Source organism: Notolabrus celidotus, chromosome 6 (genome assembly GCF_009762535.1).
Source record: "Notolabrus celidotus isolate fNotCel1 chromosome 6, fNotCel1.pri, whole genome shotgun sequence".
Classification (NCBI taxonomy): domain Eukaryota; kingdom Metazoa; phylum Chordata; class Actinopteri; order Labriformes; family Labridae; genus Notolabrus; species Notolabrus celidotus.
Window position 1 is genome coordinate 11219878 of NC_048277.1, and position 22522 is coordinate 11242399.

At 40.1% G+C, this 22522-nt stretch overlaps 2 protein-coding genes across 3 annotated transcripts; both read right to left on the reverse strand.

The window, feature by feature from the left end:
- Nucleotides 1-342: 342 nt before the first annotated feature.
- On the reverse strand, nucleotides 343-6848 carry b3gnt9 (UDP-GlcNAc:betaGal beta-1,3-N-acetylglucosaminyltransferase 9). Its single transcript, XM_034684686.1, has 8 exons — nucleotides 6588-6848; nucleotides 5629-5730; nucleotides 5296-5406; nucleotides 5063-5179; nucleotides 3481-3846; nucleotides 2823-3064; nucleotides 2484-2739; nucleotides 343-2401 (listed from the first exon to the last, which is right to left on the reverse strand). The coding sequence occupies exons 3-8, from the start codon at nucleotides 5404-5406 to the stop codon at nucleotides 2057-2059; spliced, it is 1437 nt and encodes a 478-aa protein (XP_034540577.1). The 5' UTR covers nucleotides 5629-5730; nucleotides 6588-6848; the 3' UTR covers nucleotides 343-2056.
- Nucleotides 6849-9137: 2289 nt separating this feature from the next.
- On the reverse strand, nucleotides 9138-21373 carry bbs2 (Bardet-Biedl syndrome 2). Of its 2 annotated transcripts, none has more exons than XM_034686248.1 (18): nucleotides 21329-21373; nucleotides 19329-19463; nucleotides 18069-18296; nucleotides 17815-17940; nucleotides 17417-17479; nucleotides 17182-17259; nucleotides 16832-16936; nucleotides 16430-16516; nucleotides 16201-16336; nucleotides 15356-15495; nucleotides 14358-14487; nucleotides 14092-14263; nucleotides 13871-14000; nucleotides 13592-13711; nucleotides 13076-13213; nucleotides 12761-12873; nucleotides 12099-12247; nucleotides 9138-10542 (listed from the first exon to the last, which is right to left on the reverse strand). In XM_034686248.1, exons 2-18 carry the CDS (start codon nucleotides 19443-19445, stop codon nucleotides 10436-10438), a joined length of 2139 nt encoding a protein of 712 aa, XP_034542139.1. In that variant the 5' UTR covers nucleotides 19446-19463; nucleotides 21329-21373; the 3' UTR covers nucleotides 9138-10435. The 2 variants fall into 2 exon arrangements, with proteins under 2 accessions (XP_034542139.1, XP_034542138.1); XM_034686247.1 differs by lacking the exon at nucleotides 21329-21373 and adding an exon at nucleotides 19949-20284.
- Between the last annotated feature and the right edge of the window lie 1149 nt (nucleotides 21374-22522).

Consider the following 22522-nt stretch of genomic DNA (forward strand, 5'->3'; position numbering starts at 1 on the left):
CGGAATGTGGCGTTTTATATTTTGAATACTATAACTTTGTGTATGACAAAACAAGTAGATTTATTAGCATGTCCACGGAAAAACAGGCAATAACATTACCATGTAGTGCGAAGAGAAGGACGAGGCTCACTGAAGGCTTTGCTGCAGCGAATTCTACTTTGAGCTGTGCTTGATGAGGAGTGCTGAGATGAGCTGCTGCTGAGCGATCTCTAACAACTCAATGCAACATTTGGACTTTCATGAAATCAAATGCTCACTGTTCATTGACAGTCCATTTTTTGTGTGTGCAACCAGGATATGAAAAAACAATAAAAAATGTGGATGTGAAAAAAAAAGCAGATGTTTGTTTCTTAATTTATTCAACCTCAAAATCTCAGATACAGACTAACAACTTTAACTTTTGACTTTTAGCAAAACCTCAACATCTGTTTTGTGTTCCAGCCTGGCAGAATGGTTCTTTCATTAGTCACAAAGACAGACTGTTTAATGCTTGGGAGATAGGCAGCCTGCCTCCCAATCTGTTCTGTCCTCAGTGGCTCTGAGTTTTGTTGTTATAAACTTAACGTTTTGTGAGGTTTATTGTCGTTGTTCAAACAAAAGGCAGCTGACCTTCAGCTCCTGCAACATTCACTATTTGGATCCAACCCACCTGTTGATTTCCCCTCCTTAAAAAAATAGACGCAACACCAAAACATGGCAATTTTGTCCACAACTTTCAATGACACATATTCACACACTGCACTGTGCATGCACACCGTAGACTACAGTCTTCAGTCATACACTGAGGTTGCAACATCTTACTTTACTTACTGAAAGGACTCAGACATCATGTTGTTTTGCTGGACAGCAGACATGCCAATAAATACCTCTCGGTTGTTTGTGAACCTACACTTGTAGCCAAAGCTGAGACATCGCTTCTGAACTCAGAGCCTTCAGCTTTGTCATGAATCTGCTCCTCCACAGCGAGACTGACGTTTTCTTGGCACAGATTGATCCATCATGATCAAACTATTTCTTCACATTATATTTATTATTTATTATCTATTACTCTGAGCCTGTTCAGCCCTGGTTAGTTCAAGGCTGCTCTGTGTATCAGTACTGAGGCACAGAAGTTTGCGTCTGTCTACAGTTGTGGCCTTGTTCTGTTGAAAAGATGTAAAATTGTAATCTGTATAAGTGGACCTAATACATGTTAATAAATGACAAATCAAATCATGATTGAACTTGTAGTTAAAGCTTGAGTGTTACATGACAAATGCCTGACACCTCGTATACCAGGCTTTTCTCACAAACAACAGCAGATGTTTTTTTCTGTGTGTGTGTGTGTGTTTGTGCTGTGGTCCCAGCTGGTTCCCACTGCACGGCTGGTTTCCATTTAGGCTTCTTTCTCTTTTCCTCTAGGGGACAGATAATGGGACAGTCCATTTGTGCCTTTATCCAGCGTTACAAAGTGAGGTACATCTCTGCAAGTAATTCACGACGAGGACACAGAGTCCCTGCAGTCTTTTTCACTCATACAGTACTCGCAGCCATTACCAGTCCTGGCTGTCCACACAGTCCAATGAATGTTAGATTATCAACAATGCTGTGGTCTCAGACACACACATACATTCATGCATGGATGGGTTAAACCAGCTACCCGCATTGAATCATTTTGTCCATGTAGAGCTACTGTAAGTATGTCTCTGTGTAAACAATTATAACACAATACATTCTGAAGACAAAACATTCAAGAGTCCAGTGAGGTTCAACTTATCACACAATAATCTTTGCAGATCAAGGACATGCTGCATGGTTGTTCACAAAGAGATGAAAGCACAGATGGGCGCTCTTGGCAAAAGCCTAAATTCTCTTTCGGGTTTCCTCTCTGAAAAATCTGATGCACATTTGGCCTTCGCCAGTTCATTTCCCCAAAGATGATCTGCCAGCTTGGATAAAGTCTCATAAGGCTCAGCTGTGCTTTTGAACACACAAAAGCCTTTGGAGTTGGCCGTAGACAATGCTTTCTAATCATTTTGTGCTCACAAGAGCTCATGCAGATCCCAGCAGAGAGTCTCTAATGTGTGACAAACACCTGCTTCCCCCCGTAATCCATCTCTTGTACCTCGGTTTCTCTTATTTTCTCTTTCCACTTAAAGGGCCAGGATGTGGGGCTGGTCCTGTTGTGGCAGCTCAGATTGGGGTCGTGCAGGAGGTTCCACATGAGCCAGATCTGAGGAACAGAGAGGCTGTGAACAACCATGAGCTCTCTGTAAAAACAAGGGTCGAATGTCTGGAGGTGGGGTGCCGCAGATGGTCTTGGGATTCCGAAGGTCCGAAAGCCTTGGTGACGTGATGGTTTGACACCGATCAGCTGGAGGCACATTCCTAGAAAGACATCATCTATGGGGAACAACTCCACCTACAAGGGAAAAGACACGTCCTAAATCAAAAAGTCCAAAGCACACATCATAAAGCATAAAAAATGTTCAACTATGAAGTACCTGTTGACAGGATGTGCTCAGCTTCCGAGCCGTAAGCCCCGACATGACAAACCCTCCTCCTCCAGCGTAGCTGGGGTACAAACCTCCTCCGTAAACAAACTCTGGCACATAGTACTTGGAACTGCGCCGACGAATTGGTTTAGCATTGATAATAATATCACCAACAAACAGATCCTCATCATGCTTCTGACCCTGAAGCATCTCAAGTATATTCTCAATGTTTACATACACGTCTGCATCACCTTTGAAGATGAACCTGTGTGAAAAAAATGGTTTAAATATGAGTCAGATGAGGCTTAGAGTAACACCCACTCTTGATTTCATCGTGTGAACACTTACTTGACATGAGGACAGCTGCTGTTGATCCATTTCAGGAAGTGTGTTTCCTTCAGTGTCAGGTTAAAGAAGGTGTCATCAAAGTCCCAGAGCAGAATATCGCTGAAGGTTTGACTCTCGTAGGTCAAGAGACGATCCCACAGAGGCAGAGAAGTTCGATTCCTGGGAACCCCCAGCAGGAAAACAGTACGGATAGACACACCATTTTGGAAAAGTCCCTCTCTACCCCAGGTCCGACGCACCACCTACAAATAAAACATGCAGAGGGTTATTATTTTGATAAGCGAAACACTGATCGAAGGAGTAAATACAAAAAGTGGATTAACTGATGTTCTGCCAACGAGGGAGCAGGAGGTCAATTGATTACTTTATCATAAGCTCTTGATTGGTCTTTATCATCTCCTGAGGGAACCCTCTGTCTCTGTAGCTGCTAAATGCTCCTGCTCCTCCAGCTGCTGCTTGAAAGTACACTGTTAACTAAAACAGTAAAGCTGCAGGCCAGATGATTCTTTTTTTTACTTACATTTATAAGTCAATTTAAAGTTTAAGTTAACTTTAAAACAAAAGCTGTACATCTGTGCTGATAAAGCAGAAATGTCAAAACACTGACACATCACTGTCTGTTGTTACAAAGCCTTAAAGACAACATGGCTTATATTACCTGACGTTTTTCAAAATCTGCAGCCACAGATTTCACTGCAATGAGCATGTAAGGAGCAGTGGCCCCGTCATCATTGGTTCCTCCTCCTCCCTTTTCCTCCTTTGCTCCTCTGATGTGACACTTCTCAGGCTGGTCTATGAGCAGGTTGAAGTCTCTCTTGTCCTTTTCTCTCAGATATCTCTCAAAGTCAAATGGTGGCAGCGTGGGCAGCAGCTTTCCAGCAGCCTTAGTTGGCGTTACACTTTTCCGTCGCGACTTGGATTTCCCCTTGGATTTGACCTGAGGTTTGGACTTTGGCTGAACAGGTTTAGCCTTTGGCTGGGGCTTACAGGGAGGAAGCTGTGGCTCTGATGAGCTGGATGGGAACTGTTGATTTGGAGACATGAAATGAGACAGAAGAAGAAGAAGGAAATTCTCAGAACATGTTGAAAAAAGCAACAAACTGCATCATAAATCTAGCATCATGGTTTCAGCTAAATCCGCTCCTTGTTTATCTGCTCCTGTTTCATTATAAAATGTGTCGGACCATCTGTGAATCAGCTAGCTGATCATCCACAAACATAAACACACTGTAAGACATATTGTGTGTACATAAACTGATGAAATCTGCATATGCAGTATGAATATTCATCCAACTCACACTGTACAGTGTTTGGATACTGCTTGTCATTTACAGTCAATGCTGCCTCCCGACGAGCATAAAGAGCATCACAGCCTTACACAGAGCGGTAACTTTATCAAAATGCCAAATGTAGGACCAGATTGAGAGTGGGTTATGTTAAATATCAGAAGATCACACTCACATCCATATTTGATCAATGATTTTTTTATTTACGTCGACACGTTGCTTTCCTAAAACTGTACTACAGCTGCAAATTAAATAAATAAATACAACTTATTATCAAATCAGTGGTTTACCACACTAATTAGTAAGTTCCACATATCAAACGCAGCAATATTAAAGCAGCAAACTACATCTGTCTTATGTTTGGTGCAGGGCATGTACAGTTAGATTTTAGAGCTCTTCACAGCTTCCTGCTGTGGCTGTCAATGGCAGGTATGAAGCTGTTCAGACTAAACCAAACAAGAGACACAGTTCCTGTGTTAGTTTTAATGTTTTCTATTCAACAACCCCTCACCCTGCTCTACCCTACATCATGTTCCATTAAGTGTTGGCTTCATAAGCCATCTTAAATATTGTAGATTTATCTGTTGAAGTCTACAGTTTCCATGTCTTTCATCTCTCCTGCCATCCTTCTGCTGTTTTTGTCTCCTCTTTTTTCCCACAATAAACAAACAGGTCTCATATCAATCAGACTTCTTTTGGCAGGATGCTATGATCACAGGTAGTCCATATGAGTCAGAGATTACAGCTGTAACCAAAGCAATGATTTGCTATTGAGTAACAATAGCCTCTTGCGTTGGAGCTCTGACCAATCAAAATGAAGTATTTAATACAGTCACAGGTTTAATGTTTAAAAGCAATCACAAATATATGCTAACTAAAATTGAGGACAGCTTTATTCCAGTAGAGATGCAGACATGGACACACTGTCAGATCTTTAAACAGGTGAGCTCTTACCTCTGGAGACTCATGGCTCTTCGCCCCACTGGCCCCCAGCAGGGTTCTGCTGGAGCTGGTAGAGCCGTGGATTTCCAGCTTCCAAACAGGTCTGTCCCACCCAGAGGAGACTATGGCCTGAAAACATGGGTGGCATTTCATAGAATAAGGGGACGGTTGCTCTTACATAATTTCATGTTCTTTTTGATTTTGATTTGTATCTGCTTAAATGCTGTGGTTGGTCCCATCCTTACCTGGCGGGCATAGAGCAGCAGGCAGAACAGCATGAGCAGAAACACGGTGCACATCACATCTCCCTTCACATGGAGGAGCCTCCTCACGGTCACCATCTTTCTCAGCATCATCTGAAGACAGTGATATCAGTCAGTGATTGAACAGGAATGCATTGGAAAGAGGGCGCTGCAGTTTAAACTGCTTGTCAGACAACAGTCTAGATTCAGACACAGAGCTAAGGAGAGTTAGAGATTTGCAGGTTACATGATGAGATGGAGAAACTGTCTTCCTCTCAGGCTGAATTGCACAAAATCTCTCAAACAAGGTGATCAGGCGTATCACAGAACAAGCACCTTTCAATGATTCTGTCCTTCATGCCACTATAGATGTATGGCCTCCATGTTTGTCTTCACCCGCTTCATCTCTTTGGACTCCCTACCAAAGGCCGGGACATTCTGAGAAAGTGGCAAAAAAGAATAAAGAAAGTTGTATGAGCACACAAACTGAATGAAATGTATTTAATGTTTTTGCTTTGGAGAGGAGGGAAAACTGAAAGTCTGTGATTTGATTGTGAAATCCTTTCTTTCTGATGTCATTGGTAGTTAAATAGGCAATCAGAATCAAATTACTAGATCGTCTGTGACATTTTTCCTCCCAAAAAAATGCAAACGAGACAGAAAAGCAAAAGCATAGAACATGTTCTGCTTTTTCTTCTCCATAATTACAGGACATCTGATGGGTTTGGTCAGTCAGAGTTCAGCTATTTGGTCATTTCAAGTCAAAACTGACTCATTTGACAAGTTTGGAGCAAAGTCAAAGTCTGTTAAATATTATCTGAATGACCAAGAAGAAAATAAGGAGTTAAAGTGGACTGATGCAAAATTATTTTCTTGTTTCTAATACAAAATTCCCATCGATTTATAGCCCGACTCAAGAAGGGGGAGTGTCTGTGTCTTATGTAAGTGAACATGAGGGTACCAACAATTTCAAAGAACACTGTGTCCCAGCATTCATGTCATTTAATGACAGCCTTAAAATCGCTAACAAAGAATAAGCTATCACTAATTGTTTGTGTATGTGACTGTTTGCCACAGGCAGATATCTGTCCATGCAAAAGGCGCAGATTTCAGACATGAGTCAGCTAAAGGCAGCCTGCTGTCGCAACTCCTGCTGCAGCTCACACACAAAGTTAATTTTCTTTTGGTGAATTTATCACATATAGATATTTCATAGTATCAGCAGGTCTGACCAGGTTTAGTAATTACAGCATGCATTATAGTTTATCTCACTACTGCAAGTCATTCAAACTTACCAGACAGCACGGAGGAGGATGTCAGACTGGAAACATCTGCTGATGTTTAAAACCGCAACACGGGCTTCACTTTTTCTGAGGAAAGTTAGCTCCCAACGTTTGCTAAAGTAGGTATCCAGGGAGAGGAGTAAAGAAAGCATTCATGCTGTATTCATGGGGGTGTGACGGCGAGGAAAGACACAGGCTATGATAATGAGGAGAAAAAACTTTCAAAGTCTCCGTTACCTGGCACTGAGCCCGGCCGGCTGCTGCGTTCACGTGTCTGAGTGCTGTAGGAAATATCGAAACCTGCACTAAGAGGAAAAGTAGAAATAATGCATTTAGGCTAACTCTTAATGTAGTAGAAGAAAATGCCTACATTTAGACTCCGATATTCAAAATAAGGAAACCAACTACACATAGACCTAATTGTATAAGTTTGGAATCTCTGTGTTACAACGGGTTAGAGGCGCAAAAATACTTGTGGAAATGTGGCTTTAAAAGAAAGCCATTATCTTGGTTCTAGCGTAAAGCAGCACTGAATGGTGACGATGATATCTGATATGATAGAGACAATTATATTGATCAAGTTATAACAATGGGCCTTCAGCATTCAAGTATTTTACCCAGTAAATAATCCCAACAATAATTCATTTATTCATTCTTTATTCGTGTTCATCCAAGTCAAGTAACTTCTGCTGTGAATTTTATGAGCTTTATGTACAATCAGTAGTTTCCAGGAGTACCTGAACGCAGCATTTTCATCCTGTTGCCCGATCACGTGACTTAAATTGGAGCGGCGCTGCTTCCAGCCAGATGCCAACGCAGCAACAGAGGATGGACGGAAAAGAAGAAAAGGGGGCATACATAAAATGGCAGGATGTAGAGTTCAAGTGCCAATAATCAATCATAATAATCAGTTATCTGTCTCTACAAAGGAATATGAGATTTAGGAATATGTTTTTCCTTGAAAGGCTGAAGAAAATGTATCTTTGGCCGTTTTTGTGCTCGAGACAGACAAATTATTTAACTTGGAGTATAGGCTACCAAAATACTTTTATTAATCAATCTTCGGGCAAAAAAGTCCTCACAGTATTCCCCTGTCCTTCAAATATTACTTTGTTGCTTGAGCAAATTGGCCACACATTAGAGCACACACAACAGGAGCAGCAGTAATGTGATTTATGACCATGGTGTGTCTTTACTGCACCATATGTTACAGAACCTATAGAATACAGCTCGTGGCGGAACATGTGTGTTTCCAATCAAACTACACTGAACCTTTCTATTCTGTTAATCATGCCAGGAATGTGTTACTCTGCTATAGAAATGCTGAGCTGACACAAAAACTGTATATAAGATGCAGTGTTGACTGTATAGTAGCTGAGATCTTTCATTCATCCAGTTTTCCACACTTTCTTCCTGTTATTTGTATGATTGTTACAAAAGCCCTCACTAATGTATGTTTTTAATGCTATGGTACCAAACTTTGTTCAACCCTGCAGACCATTATTTTCAATTCCAGAACATATCCCAAAGTTTCTAATGAGCACACACTATTTCCTGATGTTGTGAGCTAGTTATTTTAAAGGTACAGTGTAATATTTTTCAGAACAGACTTGGTAGAAATTGAACATACTAATCATAAGTGTGTTTAAATGAGTGTAGAATCACCTGATACAAATATTGTTTTGTTTTTCTGAACTTAGAATGAGCCTTTTAAATCTACATTGGGTTGGGTCCCCTTCCATGGAGGCCGCCATTGTGCACCACCCTGTTTCCACAACAACTCAGAATGACAAACTAGTAACATACACATTTTTATATTTAATGAGTCAACATCTTAACTGCATTGTTGGAAGATGAAGAAGAAAAAGAGCAGTTGTTGTGCGCAAAATAATTTGTATTGATTGACTTTTTTTAGGTAAATACCTGACAAATGGAGGATCATATTTATCCAAATTCACAGAAGCTTTTTGTCCTCAAAGGCCACCGTTGCTTCATCGACAGGAGGGGTGAACAAGGGAGTGTTTCAGGCTAGAATATGACCACTAAACATTCAAATTCCTACACACTGTACCTTAAATCAAGATACGACACACTGGTACATCTGGTGGAAATAGGACTCCAACAGCATCAGATACTCTTCAAGTACTAAACAAAGTCTTGTCTATCAAAGAGTCTGTTCCCTGAGCAATGTTCTAAAACCCCTGACTGCTGCAGCTCAGGTGCTCAGTGGCAGCTGATACAATCCAGCTGTGTGTGGTGAGTTAGATCACTCTAATAAACATGAGGATAAAATATTAGCCTACATGACTTGTTGGCCTTGGGGAGACTTGGCTGTTAGTGTGCTAAACATCTGTTGTGCAGATTGACAGATACAATCTGAGTATTAGACAAAAGATATTTTGTATGAGAAAAGGAAACTTAGATGTTTGGCTGCCTCTCTGCTTTTATACACACCTTTTCTAGAGTTTATGTTCTAATCCAACTGGAAAATACTCAGCTGTCACAGAGAGAGGAGAGGAGGAGGGGCGGGGGGCATCACTCTCTTATAAAGCTTCAACAGACAACCTTTAAAATATAAGTTAATTTAATAAACATTTCTGCCACAAACACAAATATACATTGATAATATTCAATCTACAAAAAGGTAAACAAGTGAAACACACAGCGTTGGTCCTCTGTGACATTTGTTAATGAAAATAGTTCTCTTTGGCTACAAACACCACGAACACACACAACGGCCAGGAGCAGAAACCTGAGTCTGAGCGGGCTGTCCCACAGACACACCGGGGCCTTTTCAAAGGCACGGCTCCCTGTGAGAGGAAGCTGCTCTCTGTCCTGCTCAAGCTGTACGCTCTCTAAACACCACTGAGAACCCTGATCCAAACATTCAGTCTTCTGATGCAGAATATCATGATTTTCTCCAAACTGTCGGTGTCTTTGTGGAAGGAAGATGGTTTGGATCAGTTTTCTGAAGTTTAAACAAGTCTTTGAAAGTTGTGCAACGTCATCTGGAACATCTCTAGAACATTCTTTGCACACCAAAGCCTAGTTCTTTCTTTCTTTACTCTTATCTACTGACCCTAATAGAGTTACATGTGAGGTACTGAAGGAGTTTTGTATGTTGGTTGAATCTAGACAGCAGAAACCTTTTGAATCTCTCATGTTTTAGAAAGAACTGCTCTCAGTCTTTACTGTTCTCACACTGGCTGTGTACCACTGCTTTGAGGAACATGAAAACTGACAGCCTTCACTCCCCACACTATTCTAGTCCATCTTATAATAGCATAAGACAGTCGGACTCCATAACATCATTCAAATCCCAACTCAAAACTCACCTGTTCAAACTGGCATATTCACTCTAAACTGGACTCTCTGCACCTCACTAGTTTTTAGTTTTTATTTATTACTTTTTGTTTGTTTGTTTTTATGATGTTTTAATGATGTATGCTTTTATGATCTGTAAGGTGACCTTGGGTGATCTGAAAGGCGCCCAAAATAAAATGTATTATTATTATTATTATTAGCTGTGTCACTCCTGCTACATGACTCCTACACTAACTCTGACATTCATTTAACTGACGTTTAACTGCATTACATTATCATCCAAAACAGTCGAGTTTAGTTGCTAAATCATGCATTAAAGTGGTTAAAGGATACGTCATTGTCTCTATTTTACAGTCTTTGTAACTTCTGCTTCCATTTCCATGTTTGGTTTTGGTCCTGATATAGAAATGAAAAGTCCTTGCAGGTGTGGTGTGTAAAAAGACAGTCCGACATTACAGTGCTAATCGGTTTTGCTTGTGTCCATCGTTCTTCTGTAAACCTTTCAGTCCATTCCTACATTCCTGTCCCGTCCACCCTCAGGAGGATGCAGTGCCCGCTCTCATGATCCTGAAGAGTGCGTTGACATTATTGCTTTTGATGGCATCTCGACAGGCAGAGATCACTTGGTTTTTGGGCTTACCCACTGAGGGAACAGAGAAGCAGAGACAGAAGGATATTAGGAGAAAAGACTGCTATGAACATTTTATGACACAAAATGAAATCTGCGTTAACAGGTTTTTTTCCCCTTCTTTATGAGCTCTTTTTCCATGCATCACTGCCTTGGGGAAAAAAAAGCTGGTGTTTAATCACTTAGTGTCCCCAGTGAAAATCAGAAATCAGCTGTTTATGTTTTGAGAAATTCTACCAGCTACAGCTAAGAGCCAGATCTGGAGAAGACAAGATACAAAGTTGCTGGTGTTGTTTCTCTGCTGACTTTGCCGTGTCAGATTTCATTCCCGATATTTTCAATGTTGTATGCTAACAAAACAAGCTGTTGGAGTCACTAAAAAAGAGGCTTTCCAATCAGTTAGCTGGGTGTATCTCCAACCATTTGAGGACTGACTTACACATTAAGTAGTAAACAGTTCCACACAGCGTTCCTGTGTGTGCGTTCGTGTGCATGTCTGTGTCTTCCCGATCTCACGGAGCACCAACATATAGCGGAAGCATTAGGACAGACAGGCTGCATGTACACCAAAAACGAAGCATGGTTTTAATTAATAACGTGACTACTCTGGGATAGATTTTAACTCTTATTGGTGAATTAGCCCTCTGACATTTACTCACCAAGCGGATAATCTGCTTGCATTTGGTGCTTGGAGGAGGATCTGCATGAATCTTTTTTAATCTATATTTTTTAAATAATACTTTTTAAATTACATTTCATTTGAAATGTAAAAAAAGAAAAGGATAATTTGAGCAGGCCTACACGCCTGAACTTACAATGTTCCACTTTAGACAGCGTGTTAAATGTCTTTAAGTTCCTAATAAAGGAAAACTCATTTTATTTGTTGCTTTTTTTTCCCTTACCGTACTGAAAAAACGTACCAAACTGAAGCTTCAAAATGCTGAAGCAGCATTTTTGTGTACCATTACACCCCTACAAAATACACAGCTAACTAATGTTAACTATATGAAACAAAAAAATGCTTTCTTGCAACTGGAGGTCACATTTTTTGCAAGTATTCTGATAGTACTGCAAATTAAAAAAGTAGATCCAAGACCCACATCAGTAAGTTTTAAATAAAACATATGCAAAGCTTTCAGGGTCCAGAAGCACCGATAAACTACATTGTTAACAACACTGACACTGATCAACACATGTCCAACCTCCCTCTCCTCTGTAAAGACTTGGAGGGACGGTGGCTCAGTGGTAGAGTCGATCGTCTCTCAACCTTAAGGCTGGATGTTCGAGCCAAACTCCCGCTGTTCACATGCTGAAATGTCTTTAAGACACTTAACTGACCCCGCTGGTGCCAGTGGTGTGTGAATGGGATTACTTATCACTGATGGGCTTTACATAGCAGCCTCTGCACCAGGGAGGTGTCCAATGAGGTGTGAATGTATGTAAAAGCACTAGAAAACTAGAGAAAGGGCTTCTTAAATACAGTCCATTTCCCATTTAATCCGAAAATGTCAGCCCTCATACGGCACCTGGACTTGTGTTTATCTCACTCATGCACACACAAAGTGTCTTACCTCTGAGTCTTCCAGCACGCTGTATGGCCTGGTTGACAGACTTGAGGCAGGCCAGTAGTGCATTATGGTTGTTAGAACGGATTTTATACTCATTGATTAGATCCCTGTTCAGATCGTACAGCTCTCTGTAACGTTTCTTCATCGTTGACCTACAGAGAGGAATGTGTGAAATCAGAGGACCAAGGAGGGAGGCAGAGAAGGAAGAAGTTATATCAGCAGAATGTGGAGAATACACTAACAATTATAACCAACATGAGAGGAGTGATTATAATAGTGATACAGTCAGTTCTGAATTAGCTGAATTAGATAAGCTGGCAACTGTGTGCAATTGTTCTCTGCGTCAGAAGCCAGTACAGCAGACCTTAAAAAAAAAAACAGACTTGGCAAAGCAAGAGAAAAACATGTGAAACTAATTACATGAATAATGGCCTTATGTTTTGACGCCTTTAAAACAAGCGTGCAGAATATCATGTGTTTTGAAGTAGCAGACCTGAACAGCAAACAGTCAACAAACTGTTATTCATTTCACTGTGAAATTAGTCTGCTGGAAAATGGCCTTGATAGAGAGAAAGATGAAAGTGTATTCAGTGAGTAACAGACCAGATTATTATAACCTCATTGAGTGAAGCTCTTCATTTCATTTTCATGTTATGTTTACTCACATTTCACCAAGAAGGCGAGCGTCCTCTGCTTGCACCAGCATGTTCCTGATGTAGTTGGAGTGATCGGCCATAGCTGCAGTCAACTTCTGATGGACGGAGTGGAACTCATCCACCTGGAATAAAAATATCAAAGAATCTATGATAAGCTATACCATGTACAGCATGCACCATCACTTCTTTATTGACTCAGTGTTATGACTGAGAATGCAGCTGTAGCTACTCAGTGATTATTCTCCTGTCACTTCAGACGCGTAATGGACAGAAGATATTTGTCTCAGAGTATTAAAGAAGATAAACAGCATAAAATGGTCAAACCTCTGTGAGTGTAGTACGTAGCTCCTCAAAGTATCCAGGGAAGTCTGCTTCTGCCGACAAGTCCTCTATACCCAGGAAGGATGCCAGTGATTGGACCAGATCTCCTGCCAGGTCAATGTCATCGGTCCTCAGCGTGATCTTTCAGGGAAAGTTAGACGTTAATTTATCAAAAGACTCTGTTGATTGAAGAGGAAACGTTTAGTGCCTTTGTAACTTGATAATTAATATTTCTCTTAATCTTGGTGAATTATTTAAAAATCATTACATACATATTTACTCAGTAGAATGAATGCCATTAATCATTTTCTTTGATGTGGCCAAATAAACATCAAGTCAAATGATGTAATCTGTGTTTGCGATTTCACAATGACCTGATTTTGATTCATCAACAGTATGTTTTAAGCCATTTTACCATCTGTAAATTGATTCTCCTTAAAAGTAGAGTCAAAGCTTGCCAGTTCAAATACTAAATCTATATTAAGGTTTTAGATGAACACATTGCTGATGTGTCTGTACCTGTCCACTGCTGGCCATGCTGATGGACAGCAGTCCCCCTCCTCTCAATGAATTAAAACTGATGTCGGGACTGTCTACTCCCTCTGGAAGCAAGAAGTTCTGATTCAGCCACATCACCACCTAAAGGCACAAACACACATACATGTAAATAATCAATACATAGATCTATGGAGCTGAGATCAGGGTTATAATCACAGATTTATTATTTTCCGCATGCTACGGTTTTGACTGCAGTAGAACTGATCACAGTTCTCTGTCTTTGACTCTCCGACAGCCTACCCTCTGCGGCCGGTCGTTGATGTTGAAGACGACTCTTCCATTGGGTGGAGTACTTGAGGAGTCATCTGTGATGTCATACATGGAGAATCGAGGCAGCTGTCGAGTGATTTCAAACACGTGGAACTGGGTGCTGATGATGACACAAAATAAGACGTTTTCAGGGAATAATAACATGACTATGATCGATGTGACAGCACACACTTTACTAACACACATCTTACCTAGTTTTACCTCCAACAAAAGCTTTAATGTGTAGATCTACTGGGATATCTTTTGGGGGGACAATGGGAACTCGGATGCTGCCAGACAGGTTCTGGGCGCTGGGGTGCACAACATGGCTCTCCCCCTCAAATATCCCCTCTGCAAAGATGAGCACTGCACGGATAATGGTTTCTGGAAGGGATGAAGAACGATCCAGGGACTTATTAGTTTTTACTCAGTCTATAATGTGTGAGACATTCCAAGCTTTGGTGCTAAGTCACTGTACCATTTGGTGTAGAAATGCAGAGCTCTACATGAGCCTTCTGGGCCTCTGTGGCAGGTCTCACTGACAGTGCAGTCTGAAGCTGAGTGTTGGCGGGTATAACACCCATCCCGCTGTTTGTCTCTGATAAACCCTGTAACAATGAAACAATGTATGAGGATGTGAGTGTATAAAATAACCTGATCAATTCTGATTCAGTATCAAGTTAGTTTGACATGCCTTTCAAAGGAATTCATGTTTTGTATTTGACTTGAAGAGTTAAAGGTAACAAAGAAAGCAGCAGAAACAGAGTGAAGGACATACAGAAAAGGGAGCTGTTTGAATAGAACAGAGTTCTATTGGTGAGTTACTGTGATGCCTCTTTCTTTTATAATCTTTTCAAAGTTTGCAGTCTCTTCAGCAAACAGGAACATTGCCAAATTTGGCAAGAATGACCTTTAAAGGTAAAAAAAAATAAAAGTGAAAAGGGATTCAACAAAAATAAATTACCACTAAAATTCTAGATTATTGTCGAGATCTTAATGCTGCATTAAACAGATTACTGCAAAGTTATGTAAGCAACTCCATCTCGCCATGGAGTTGAGAAAATTATTTGATGCTGGTAAATATCTGCAAACACAAATGCATAGCCTGAGAAGGTAGTTTATCCACTGCACAGCCAATTTAACCCCTTTTTAAAAACATTATTAGACCCTATGTAAGATTTGACTCTGCAAACATGATGGATGAAGAGCATTCTGTGGAGTTACATAACCTTGGGTTCAGGACAGCATGACAGAAGAAGGCCAGGAGGTCATTTTTAATTCAGTTTCTTACCAGATTGTGTCAAGACTCAAGTTGAATTGAAATCTATAAGATCACCATGTTCCAAAAATAAAAAAAATATCTCATCCATCTGTTTATCCATCTATCTAAAAATGCAATTGAATTGCAAAATATCTATAAACTAACGAACACCATGTCTCAGTTTAGGATAATAGAAAGTATACAAATGTTTGTACCTTGGCATTCTCGTCGTAGTTGCGCAGCTCCAACAACAGATTCTGTCTGCGCTGGCTGAGCTCTCTAATGAGGTCCTGTTCAGAACTGGAGTCCATGAGATTCCCTTTCAGGTCCTTGCTGGCTGGCAGGTAACCACGGACTATGGGCAAACAAATTCACAATATTAATGAAGACATCCTGAACCAACTTCAAAGAGTTAGCTCCCCCAACACATGCTGTTATGTTTGCATGCTTTGTCTAAATTAAGCAGAACGAACAGACATCGTTAACAGGAATTTGTCCTTCATTTGAGGCGTCTTCTCATGCATGGAAGTATTAAGGAAGTGGGAAATATGGATCTGCTATTTTTTAACAGATCAGAAAATCATAGATGTAACACTAACAAATTTTAAAAAAAACATACAAGATACGCATACACAATACGGCTAATCAACTCTTAATCTGTGGGGATTTATTAAGATATTATAAATTATATGAAAAGATAATACGTACAACAAAACAATACATAAAAAACATTACTACCCAGCTAACAGCTGTGTAAAATACTTGATTCTGATTGGTCAAAACACCTAACATTTATTAACCTTAAAGAGCCAAGGCAATGCTAGGGTCATCCTGATCACACATTCTGAAGAAAGGTGCTACAGCAGATCTATTATAATGTATATGATTCCAACTGTTCCCATTGACAATGTGACAAAAACATTGTTATCCAATATCAGTACACAACATGGAGGAATGGTTGTTCATGGCTAACCAGTCACCAGCAGAGAAAAGAAGATGAGAAGCGTGAAAACAGTGCAAAAACCCCGCACAAAAAACAAGTCTGTCAGGGTTAACATACCTTCTCCCTCTATGGAGGTGCAGATGAGTTGTTTCTGTCCATCCAACCTGTAGTCGCCCTCCACCACTCCAGCTACAGACGAGGAGAAGTTGTCTTTGAAAATGACCTCGCCTGTGCGATCACTACGTGCATCGATCTAAAAACAAAGAGAGAATGCAATCAGAGACTTTGGTTTGACCTGTTTGAGATACTCTAGAAATGAAGAACTTTTTGTTCCAAGTTTGCTGACCTTTCCATTGGACCAGCCAGTGATAAGTTCCACCACCCCGTCAGCATTCAGGTCAAAGGCATGGATGCTCATTGCATGATTCTTAGACTGAATGGATACACACAAATAGACACAAAACATTTAAAGTTACAGATGTTCATCAAATGGCCATTTTGCACTTCAGACTGTGGAGTCAGTCACTTTAAATACCACGTGATATGTGTTATAATAACAGACAGTAAAGTATGATATAAGATATGCTATGAACAAAACACAAAAAACAAAACAAACAGAGCTTTCAGGGGATGGCTAATGAAGATAAATATTCAAAATCAGCACACATTACACTTGGATTTGAACTGGTATTTCCCATATCTACTTTCTTAAGAGCTCAAACAGCTTCATCATGAATGATTGCAGTACCTTAATCCTCCAGTAACGAGCGGTGCGGTCGTAAACTCCCACAGTGCCATTAGCCAGAGCATAGCCAAACCTGCTGTCATGCATGTGGCACAGTGACGTTACAGTCTGTATGGTGAAAGACAAGAAAGAGGGCAAACTTGTCTTGTAAGAAATTTTGCTCTGCATTACTTCAGCACAAGACAGTTAAGATACTACAATATATAAGAAGTAACAGTGGGATGATGATTTTAAATATTACTGTGTTCTATCCCCTGTAGGACAATAATAATCCGATCATTTAAAGTCTGTAATGGTTCTTAAACTCTGAGTCAACAAACAAAAAAACAGTCAAATAAATCTAATTCATTTACCTCATTTTCAGTCATCTCAGACACAAGCTCGTCCTCCTTGAATACTCGAATGTCAAAGTCCTCCGACCCAACAAGGAGCTGTAAGCACAAGGAAGAATAGCTGGGTACATTTTTAAAATCAACAAACTTGCATATTAAAATAAAGGAAGATTTCATTTGACTCTGGCAGGTCCAAAGAGCAGGCAGAGAGGACACACAGTATTTGTCAGATCACCTGACAATCATCAGGATTTACCTCATTTTTCCCATCCCCAGTGAAGTCACAGAGCACCAGGGATCTGACATTATCCCCAGTCACCTAGAAGAGATGGATCGTTTGTGAAATGATTAAAGATCATTGCAAAGATAAAAGAGTGCAATCAGTCTATCAGACAGCCAACTGTGCACACTTGCACACACCTGCGTTAATGAGCATATTTGTGGACTATGGGATAAAGCTGGGGAGTGTGGGGAGAGTCCATGCAGGCACACGAAAAACAAGAAAACACCTGAAGCTACAGGTGATTAAGTTTGAATCATCACCAACTTCAAGGTTTTCTTTTTCATTAATATTTATCAGTAATATTTGTATTAGTAAAACTCCTACAGAATGCAAGACAGACGTAATGTGTTGTACTATATCATAGTTCTTACTGTCCAGAAGTGATCATTGCCCTCGTAGTCAAAGCCTTGTAAGGCGCAGTTTCCTCCAATGATGGCAAGAGGATTCGGGATCTCCCCCAGTTTCCCTAGCACAATAGCATTGGCTCCATCTGACACCTACAACCACATTCAGAGAGGAAACAAAGGCACTTGTTATACTGCTTGTAAAGAATAAAAAAGAACATAAAGTTAACAAAAACAGATTAATAGTTTTTCTTGTTCCCTGACTCCTCAGCTCAACTCACCTCTCTGTAGAATATATCAGCATTGTCATGGACATCATAAGCCAGAAGGTTGGTCTGGGAGCCAACCAACAGTGTGTCCCCAGTGGTGTTTGGTCCCAGTGTCCCTGCTGTCAGACAAGTGACTGCCTGGTTGATGTTGAGCAGAGAGATGTCTGAATCCTGGGTGCTCTGGCTCAGTCGATGGGCCACAGGTCTCTGACCCCGAGCATGTGGGTTATGGATAAAAACCTTTTTTAACAGAATGAGAAGAAAGGAAAGGATTAGGGTTGCAAAGGGGTGGAAAATTTCCAGTAAATATCTGGAAAGTTTCCATTAAATTTCCATGGGAAGTTAAGCTGGGGAATTTTGGAAATATTCCAAATTGAAAATTATGAGAATTAACTCGGAATTAACTGGGATTTGAGGGTAATTTAATGGAGTGGTATCATATCCATCAATCCAAAATAATACAATTAAAAAAGATTTATTTGTAAGTAGAAATTTATCAAGTGTTAAATATTTTATTGAATCAATTCTTTCATTGAAGAACAAAAACTCATCCCTCCTGACCCAACCCATTCAAAAATTAACAAAAATGCCATCCCAACAAAATCCCATTCAAAATGTTAAATGAAAAGAGCCACTCTCCCTCCAAAAAAAGTCCCATTCAACATGCAAATAAAAAAAGTACCTTCCCTCAAGATTCTCAAGCCTCTGCAGGATTCTAGAAATCATCTGTGCATGTGATGGAGGAATGACAGTGCATGTAGGGGGCGTGGTCTCAATAGCCCTGCAGTAAGCAGTGTGTTATGTGCATGTGATTGAGGAATAGCATAGATATTCAACTGTACTTGCATGAAATCTGGTTGTTTTAGTCAGGAATGGATTATGCTAAAATATATTTTCCCCAACTATATTTAAGTTCCATATTAAGAGCCAACCTTCAATTTAGAAAATTCCTGGTTTATTATAGTTTATTCCCGTTAATTCCCATGGAAAGTTTCCAACTTTGAAAATTCCCGGAATTTTGCAACCCTAGTTAGGATATGAGTCAAAACAGTTACATTTTGAGGTAAGGTTGATTATGGTAAACAAGCCATTGTCCAGTGGAAATATTGTGTGTTGTAATGTGTGAGAATAGGCAACATTTGGCAAGTAAGATAGTGAGGGGGGAGTGTGGTGTTCAGATGGAAAGTATAGACATAATGAAAGTACTCTATAAAGAAAACAACACAATGCGTCAACTTATTGCTCATTAAACAGCTGGTGTTGTTTCCTTACCTTTCCTGCCTGCGTTGCTGCTGTAAGGCATGGGTGGACTCCATCAAATTTCCCGACAGTGACCATACGAGGGTTGATCTTGTGGTTCAGCTTCAGTGTGAATATGGGGACCAACATAGTGCCAACTGTAAACACCTGATCAGACAGGAGTCAAGGCAGAGACAGGCATTCAGACAAAATAAGGATCTTTACTGAGAGCAGGTCTGCAGAAAGGTGCAGGTTGTCGTGCATACAGCGTGGGGACAGCGCGTGGATGAACAACACTAATGTAATTACAGGCTCAATGGAGAGTCCTGTTGCCTAGCAACAAGGCATAGGAAGCTAAAGCTTTTCATTGAGCTAATCTCCCCGTCGTTAGCGGAATAATATCTCTATATATCCGACAAAATGCACCACGAATGGCTGTTTAGGATATCGTTAATAATGTCTCAACATCAAGCACGATGCATATCCTTCCTTTTAAATGAAAAGTCCTTGTGTTTGCCTTCATTTCTTTGCAAGGAGAGCATAACTAGCCGATGTTCACGTCGCAGGCTTAAATGTTGCCAGAAACTTCTCCACACAGAGTACATGAAAACAGACGCCTGTCGCCATGTGAAAACACTATTAAGTACTCTTACCTGGTCCCGTCTTCAAAGCAAAAGAAATGATCTTGGTATTAATGAGCTAGCCAGCTAAAAAGCTAGCTAGATATCTCAATAAAGCTCTGAGATGTGACAGTAGATTGTTCCAACGACAACTTCCTGCCCCGATGTTTTCAAAATAAAACTTTAGGGGAAGTTTTCTGCAAACAAATAAGAGGAAAGAGGAAATTTACATGATAACTGTACTTAAACACGATTTAGAGGTACATTACTATTTTATGTATCTGTAGGCTGACATACTCGTCGAAGAAAAAGATACACATGGACAGGTCTTCAAAAAATTAACGTCAGAGCAGCAGCTGCAGGATAAACTAGCTCTAGCAAGATCAGAGTTTTGATTTATGTTTTAAAGAAGAAAAAAATAGAGATTTGTTGTGATTTTTAGCACCCAAAAGATTATTTCTATTCTTGGGTAAGTGAAAAGGATGGGTTTGCAATATATCACCATCATCATCAACCTTTATTTATACTCGAGAGATCATTGAGTGGCAACCATACAATGACATCAAACGACAAACAAACAACAATGCATCAATAGTATCAAAAGTCATCAAACAGGACACTTTTTTGATTTGGATATAAAAACAATTAAAAGATCAAATAAAATAACACAAATAATAAGAGGTGTTGGGGATTGACTATAAAAACACTAAAATATGAAGGGCCGGTGGTTAAAATGATACAATAAATATACACAGGTAAACCTAGCTATAACAGTTGCAGAGCGGGGTTGAAAGTTTAAAAATTAAGATTCTAAATTTTCCAAAAGGTAAAAGTACATTTAACTCAAGACGCTGCTGCAACTTGTTCCAGGAGTCCCAGTTCTGACCGAACTCAAGGAACATACAAAAATAGCCAAGAGTACCCTACTGCAGGCAAGATGGCGCCGCCACAACATCCACACCGGAAGTCCATACCGGAAGTCCATACCGGAAGTTACAAAGCTAAAAACGTTGCAATAACACCCACACCGGAAGTACATACCAGAAGTTACAAAAATAAAAGCCTTCAAAAAACAGGAACGTGAACGCAAAATAAAAGCCTTCAAAAACACGTAGGTTTACGCGTAATTCTATGAACTTTTTTGCACTTACATTTTAATCGTATCAGTATTATTGACTAGTTGATTGACTCCAAAAGTGTATAGGCTGTTGAGAATTCAAGTTACTTAGAAGCCTGCACGAATCACTAAGTTATAGTGTTAACGTCTCAGCCATGCACAGCCTTTTGTTCCGAGTGTGTGTTGAAATACTTAAAGCTGATTATGATGCTGCCATGATGACATCTGCATATGCCTCTCTTGTTTTGTCTGGGTCATATGTTATTTTATGTTGTGTTAGCCTGACTGTACCTCACCTGCCCACCAGTTCCCTGTGGTGTGTGTCCTGCCCCTGCACACCTGCTTGCCTTTGACTGATTCCCCCAGTGACCCCTCTTCCTTCCTGCACAGCTGTTCCCCACAGGTTCATTATGATAACTGTGCAGCGTGCAGGAGTCTCTTTCCATGGGGACTTGTCACATTATCTAAGTTTGCTGTAGTGTTTGTTCCAAATTACCTTGCATGCTGTCTGCCTATGTGATCACATGTATAGATTAATGAATGAATGAAATACAGATCCAGAGTTGATCCACAGTCACGAGAGAAGAGCAGAATGTTATCTATGGTGCAGGGGCGAGTGGAGGAGGAAAATGTAGAGGTGTGTGGTGACTGTTTCTTTTTTAACATAATTTGTAACACGTTACAATGACACAGTGACAGGGGTGTTCATTAACCACAAGAACAAACGGAGGGAATGGTTTCTCCTTCTATTTTGAGACATTAGATGGGCGTAAACACTCTGAGCTTGTCAAACAGTTTTATTCAGATTGAATGCTTGATGCATGTACACCAATGTCTTAACAAGATCACTTTATTTGGCGTCCATGAAAACATTGAAGTTGGAACCTTCAATTAGAATGACTAGAAAAACTGCAAATGTATACATAGCTACTGTTTCTTTCCATCCAAACCCTACTTGAAATGTAGAATTATACTTTATTTTATGTTCTTTTAATGTTATATGTATGATGTCTTAACCCTTTTGTATTGATAATGTTGTACTTGAAAAAGAACAATGCACTTTTGCTATTACAAACTCCAAATCAACATAGAATATTAGGACTAAAATATTTCAACTTGAGGCACCACTGTCAGCCACTGATGATAGATGTACAGTACACATTTCTGGGGAGCCTCTGTTGTTTTTGTGGTGAATATAGATCTCTGTGTACAGCTTGAATGTATTTTCCCTCTTACTTACAGTCTTTTCCTTCTCATCCCCTCCCCCCACACACACTAACACTCTACATTATTCTGTTCTTCATACACAGCGGGATCTCTCTCACTCACTCTCTCTATCACAATTAGCTTTCTGCTAATTGATTTAGCAGCGACAGACTAATGCAATCAATACGCTACACGAAGAAGAAACTTCCAGTTCGAAGCATCCGGCATTGGGTAGAGAGGGGGTTAAAGAATCCCTTCCGGTATGGACTTCCGGTATGGACTTC